Here is a 7,237-nt window from a genome sequence, read left to right on the forward strand (position 1 = left end):
ACCAGCTGACTAAATTCTCTCCGAGTCGCCTTGATCTTATCTCCAAACCTCATTTTCCAGGGTGGGTACATACTGTTGTTCTTCTTGATCGTGTAGCCAAGCATCTCCAGGATTACAGAGGCTGTAGCATATACCAGTTCATTGTTTGAGTTATGGTGGTGTAGGGATTGTCATGAGGGCTCTATTTGCATCTCTAACATACTATCTGATGGTACTTCTCCACTGAGCCTTGGTAATGGGTCTCGAGATTGACTGTGCTAGTTTCTCCATGATCTTTGCCTTCATATCAGCTGCCTGTGCTCTGCAATGAAGGGGTGGCAGTGAATTTCAGTTTCAGGTGTGGGCTGCACATCCACTTGTTTCTTCCAGGTCTTTTGAGTCATGGGATGTAATTGGAGTTGGTCTATCTCAAGCTGTGAGAGCAGCTTCCTCTTTTACTATGTTGAAGCGTTTGGGTAACCAGCTGTTCTCAGTAAGTGTGGATGAGGTCTTTTTGTCCACACAGTCCCCTCATACGTTTCTTATATTCCGTCTCATTAGGTCTACTGTTGTAGTAGCATTCCATCAATTCCAGGTTCTCTTGTCTCGGTCCATGAATGGTTTGTTCCAGTAGCCACTTATCGTCAGATTGTCCTGGCTTCCTCAATCTGGCGCGGACCTTGTTAATCCGGCGACGTCGAACCGGCATGATCTCCTAGTTAGTGTCACTCTCATATTTTGAGGTAGCAGTGAAGTGTTAAGGGGTCTTTTGCCCAAGGATCCTACTGGAAAGTTGGGTACCAACCAGGATTTGAACCCTGGTCTCTCGCTATCAAAGGGCGGTCTCCCGTATCAAAGGGCGCGCTCTTAACCACTACGCTATCCAGTCGTGTATTATATATATAGATAGATATATATAAAAAATATTTAAAAATGTCTGAAACAAAAAAGGAAGCTACTTTTATGGAAATAGTTATTTGTTTCTCTTTTGTTTCAATGGTTGCTTAAACAATATGAAAATATACTGTATTTCTGTAAAAGTAGCTTTTTTAATATTCTCAGTTTGGTAGGCAGTGGGGAGCCAATCTGGAAGTCTTTACTAAGGCAACACTTCTATTGGAGTTCAAGGAATTGCCATCTTAGTAAGGGCTGTTGGATTGGGCCCAGTTCTAGGGTGTATTAGGTAACCATTGAAAATCCCAAATCACTTATTTGTGGGGAAGTTGTGCAGAGAGGCAGCAGTAGTGTAAACTCTGTCCTTGAGCTTGGTCTAAAGCCCACTGGAGCCAAAGGGAAGACTCCTATTGATTTCACAGGGCTTTGGTGTACTCCACATTCCCCTGCATACTAGTGAGGAGGTCTCAGTGGTGGACCTCTATAGCGCCCCATGGTGGGAGGATTATGGGCAGGCAAGGGGTGTGATCAATGGATCTGTGCATAAATCAAACAGACCATGTCCCTGTGTAGAGCTGCATTAATAGTAACTGCAGCCAGGCTGCGCAAACCACCTGGGCAAAGAACTAGAATTTTGTCCCTCAGTACTGTTTCTGCAAAGCAAAACATGTTCATATGGGTTCAGCTTCTTGCTACATACAGCATTCTGGCTTTTAAAATAAAGATAACAAAATTGAGTAAATGATTATGGTGTACAAAAGTCAATGCAAATGTGTTACATATTGAACTCCTTTCTTTTTATAGTGTAAACCAGTAAATTCATTAGCTGGCTACTCTCATACATTTTAGTGGGGATGCATTTGCTATCATACTCATTCATCTGAACTGTGATTCAATAGTTAATGAATCTCATTAACTCTAACTTCAGAACAGTTATGTTAGTGATTTGAATCCCATTCTCTTACCTATTTAATTTAATGAGATTCTTAGTTAACCTTATTACAGAACTCCATGAGGTTTAACCTTATGTGCTGAATGCTTCCTGCAGCCAGAGGAAGAGAAGTTAGCATATTAGCTCCAGGCTTGGTGCCACACAACCATCTCTGTAGGGACTATCTGACTCCCACTTCGAATAATGCGGCTGCATGCACCATGCTTGTGATTTTACAGCTGCTAGAGAAGCTTGTTGTAGCATGGACTCAGCTTTTAGTAAGTCAGCTAAGTCCTGAGGGCTTTAAAATATATATGGGGTTTTGCATATTTAAAATAGTTTTTCCTTTATGTGCAAGACCAAACAATTTATTTTAAACAGACACTTTCCTGACTTCCTCTAGACTATTTCTGGACTCCAACAAGGTTTATTCGTGGCAGAGCCATCGCTTGGAGTGGGAGCTAGCTGCAAAGGGGTGAATATTCTGGGATCTAAAAGAAGAAAGTCACTTATAAAGGAAAATTTTGCTGAATTGCCCCTCCTAGGTTGGCTGTTGAGTGTATTTATCACACATAGTTAATTTTGCATCTTCCCCTCATGGATCACCTTTTTAACAAGAGGAGAAATAAAAATGTGCATAACGCAGATCCAATTGTTTGTTAACAAAACTCCACAGTATAAAAACTACCAAGTATATAATAATTCAATACTATAGAAATACTACCATTTTTGTGTTAAAACTTTTTAAAAGCACCTCTGCTTTTAAAATAAAATATATGTAAGAATAATATACACTATGGAGAAGCAAAAAATACTGCAAAATGAAGTCTGGGATCTCCTCCCAGGCTGCTCTCATGACTAGCAACCTCCTTAGCAATCTCATGTCCTTCTTATTTCCGCATGTTTGTGTTCTAAGACAAATGAGAAAAACTCCTCCCATATCAAAAGCAATCCTTAAATCTTGTATTTTAGCTCAATAAATAAAAAGTGTATATGAAAAATATTCTTCCATACCAACATAAGATCCTCATTAAATTGGGAGAAATGGGTGTTACCATCTTTTGAGGATCCATCTCTTTGCATAAGTAAGGGGAATTGCAGTCCATATGAAAAAGATTTTGAACCTGATTTTTTTCATCAATACATAACTCTGACTCAGTTAGTAGCTTAAGATTCCATTCTGTCTTGAAAGCAATTTGATAACATTTGACCAACATTTTTTAATATTAGGAACTTGTCAAATAATGTGTCAAATCACCACCCTCATTCACATCCATTTGTCTCGTTGTCCAGTGGACCACATTTGAGCAAGCATGCAGAAAGCCAGTAATGTATTTTCATCATTTTTAATGGCTGTAATTTCATTTTAAACACACTAGTGGATCTATAGTTAAGATTTGTCTTGTCAAGGCAAGCACATTTTATATCTCATTATTTGTGGCTGCTAAATTCATACTTGCAAGTGATATTTTTCCACCTTATCCTGGCAATGATTTTTCTGTCCTTAAATTACAGCATTCTATATTAAGGTTTTCCACCCTATGTTGCTGATTATAAATTTCAACTCAGACCTCAGTTTTATAAAGATACTAATCTGAGTATATAATAAGGTAAAACTTGAAGATGTTGTAAAGGCCAAATAGTATAACTTGGTTCAAAAAAGAATTAGATAAGTTCACTGAGGACAGGTTCATCAGTAGCTATTAGCCAATATGGTCAGGATATCCCATGCGCCAGGTAGTAAACCACTTACCATTAGAAGCTGGGACTGGACAACAGGGAATGGATCACTCGATAATTGCCCTGTTCTGTTCCTTCCTTCTGAAGCATCTGGCACCATCAACTGATGGAAGATAGGATACTGGGCTAGACTGACCATTGAGCTCACCAGTATGGATATTCTTATGTTCTTATATCTCTGCTGCCTCTTTTTACATTTCAGTGCCATCAGTGAAGTCAGTGGAATTGCAGATTGTTACTGAATTCAGAATTTCCCTGTATTTTTGGAAGTTCATACACAATTAAATAAAAAATCTTGTTATCCACGGGTTTACCCTAGGGTGACCAGAGAGCATGTTTGAAAAATCCAGATGGGGATGGGGGTTAATAGTTGCCTATATAAGACAAAGCCCCAAATATCGGGACTAGCCCTGTAAAATTGGGACATCTGGTCACCCTAGTTTACCCCAACAGTTTTGACTGACAGGAAAGTTTATTATTTGTAGATATAGCATTAAATCTAGGCATTAAAAAGCTTTTCCATCTAATAAGTAATCATCAGTAGAATTCCATCATCTGTATGCTATTTCCGTGTAACTGGTGGATTCATGGACTAATAACAACCACAATCTTATAAACATGGCTGATTTCGATGCTGCTGCCAAATCTGCAGTCTCAGAGGCTCCAGACTGGGCTTTATCATATTGTGGCCAGGCTGAATTGCTAGTGTGGGGTCTAGTGCTCAGTGTGCTATGTGGTATTAAATATAAACTACTCAATGTTGAGTGAAAGCTCTGTGGTAACCATAACTTGAGTCCCCTGTGGAACTGGAATGTCTATTCTTTATGATGGCCCCGCCATGGGCATTTCACAGATTTTCTCTGCTTTTTGGTAAAAAGGGGAAGATGGATAGTCCTGGCATTTGGATGAAAGAGATCTGGGTTCTGCCAGTGCCAGAAATTTGCTCTGTGATCATGAGCTGTTTAGTTAGTCTCCCTGTGCTTTGGTTTCCTCATCTGTAAAATGGAAGTGATAATATTTCCTGCTTCCCAGGGGTGTGGGGAGGACAAAGTCATTCGTGTCTATGAGGGGCTCAGGGTACTAAAGTGATGGGGACCATGAATGTACCTACACAGATAAAAACCTCTATTCAGTGTAGTTCTAACTGCTTCCACAGACACCCCACCCCACCCCACCCCACTGATCCTAACATATTACCTACTCCTCCGTTAAATTTGGATCAGCCCTTAATGCTTACATAGTATAGGAGTTTGGAGCAAGTATGGAAGAACCAGTAGTGCTTATAAATAAGTTTGTCGGCTGTTGAGCATAATTATGTGGGCTCATTTTTATAATTATTATAACCTGATAGCAGTTATTGAGCCACACTTATCCTTTGTGTAATGCGATGGATTTCAGTGCTTTTCTTCGAGGGATGAATTTAGCCCATTGTCTTGTTCAGTGATTTTCTTTTTATTTTGTTGCCTATTCTTATTTGCACAGATGTGAAAAACTCAGTTGGAAAAAAAGAATTTTTTTAAAAGTCTTAAAAATGTACATTTTTAAAAAATGAGTGTTTTAGAAAAGGAAAGCATTAAGTACAATTTTGTGTATACCAATATGAAGCACACTTTATTTTTAACTTTATTGTCTTTCAGGGGGATCAGACATTGAATACCTTGATTTTTACAAGCCAGTGGTATGGTTTTGGATCCTTGTAGGACTAGCTTATTTTGCTGCTGTCCTGAGCATGATTGGAGACTGGCTAAGAGTCATATCAAAAAAGACAAAGGAAGAGGTAAGAGCATCTTGCATCTAAGAACAATTTGCTTCTTCATTTATATTTGGATTAGAGGACAGGAAAACACTATGAGTCTATGCGTCTATATAGTAAATGTTTGCTTTTAGGGCATGAATCAAAGTTGCCTATATATGAGGTACAGCATGTGCTGAAATACCTGATGTCATTACACAATTCATTTGTACCGGTTTGGTTGAATATATATTGATTTTATGTCACTATTTATAAACTCAGGTAAACATAGATATCAATTAAAGGAAAATGTGAGCAATACAAAAGTACACCTATCTTGCTGGAAGGAAATGTCTCTTTTTATAAGAATTATTTTTGATAGTTAAGCCAGGCGCTCAGTGTTTGGAGTAATAATATTTTCCCTATGATTTTTCGCTATATGCTACAGATATGTAAAGCAAAAGAATCAAATGTACCACTACATAGCCTTATTAAACAGTAAGAGACTCCTGGACTTGTTTTAGTGATACATTAATTTGTCTTGTGTTACTTGTCATACAGTGCAGTGCACCTAAGGCATGGACCATGAAAATATGCCCAGAGGTGTTTTACAATAGTCTCATTCAGTTACATACTTATTAATTCGCAAGTTAGCTATGTTGGTTTAAGTTCAAATGTACTTTTTCATGTAAATGTGTTTCTATCATTCCAATGACGATAAAGTAGTTTAATTAAAATGTAATCAGTTAGCCAAATGGCTTGGTTTCAGCAAACATTTTGGGATAAGTAAAACCTCTTTTGGTTATGGCTAATGAGAACAGGCTTGATTAAAAAGCTTTAAACAGAAATTCATTAGTTAAGAAAAACTATTTTGTTCAGAAGCAAGATATTCATTCCATATGATCTAGGTTCACGTCATCTGCAAATACTTCATCTGCAGTAATCAAAGACAATACAAGGAATCATTGTTTTCAGTGGTGATACAATGTGAATTGCTCTCCTATATCTAGCGCTATCTTGTGTTGCCTATGTTTAGTGATATCATTCATGTAACTGATTGCGAAGGGTTGATATAAGTGCATTTTATTGTGAATTCATAGTCACTTATTCTGAGAAAAGAATTGGCATCTAATTAATGGAAGGGTATTAATCTAATGTCCTCTTTTAGAAGACAATATGTGTATTAGTTCTGCACAAGTTAAAGAAGATAGCTGCTCATCTTGGCCCTATTCCTGCAAACCCTCTAAGGATATTTGTAACTTTACTCACATGAGTAGTCCATCTGATGTCAATGACACTACACGTGATTACTTGCATGCACAACATGTTTAACCATTTGCAGCTTTGGAACCCTGCTCTCTGGAAAAGTGGGGAAGGAATCTATGATGCCCACTCAGCACTGGCTGCTAGTAAATAAACAGGTTACTTCAAAATTTGCTGTTACAGCCCTTAGTAATCTGAGCATAGGGAGGCGTGAGTCTTCCATTTGGGGAGGCTCACATGTGAGCGCCATAAGTTCCCTAGAAGTGGGTTGGGCCACTGGCACCTGGACCGTAGCCCCGCCCCCACTTGGCCCTTCTCTCCCCAAATTCCCACCCTGGGACCATCTCTTGCCTCCCCCAAGGCCCCACCCGCCACTCCCTCCTCTCCGCCTCTTCTCCCTGGGCCCCTGCCATTCGTTTCTCTTGGTCCCCCTTCCCGAAATGGCAGGGGCGACATGGCCCCATCCAGGGGCAGCTCTAGGCACCAGCAAAGCAAGCACCTGCTTGGGGCAGTCCATTTGCAGGGGCGGCAGGGAAGTATGGGAGCTGAGAACCAACAGGGGGCTCTGGGAGCTGTAGTTCCTTGGTTAGCTCCCTGCCTATAGAGCCAGCCCTGGAGCAGGGAAAGAACTACATTTCCCAGCAGTCCCTTGGCCACTACCAACTGGAAAGGAAGGAGGGGGACCTCATGCGGCAGCG

The 7,237-nt window shown here is 39.8% G+C and overlaps 1 protein-coding gene across 1 annotated transcript in view; it reads left to right on the plus strand.

Annotated features, from left to right (window-relative positions):
• KCNK2 (potassium two pore domain channel subfamily K member 2) overlaps nucleotides 1–7,237 on the plus strand; it is a 148,722-nt gene that overhangs the window by 106,043 nt on the left and 35,442 nt on the right. Inside the window, exon 6 of the mRNA XM_032778307.2 lies at nucleotides 5,182–5,321. Coding sequence (XP_032634198.1) covers nucleotides 5,182–5,321 — 140 coding nt within the window. The remainder of the gene's footprint in view (nucleotides 1–5,181; nucleotides 5,322–7,237) is intronic.

The sequence above is a fragment of the Chelonoidis abingdonii genome, chromosome 3 (genome assembly GCF_003597395.2).
Source record: "Chelonoidis abingdonii isolate Lonesome George chromosome 3, CheloAbing_2.0, whole genome shotgun sequence".
NCBI lineage: Eukaryota > Metazoa > Chordata > Testudines > Testudinidae > Chelonoidis > Chelonoidis abingdonii.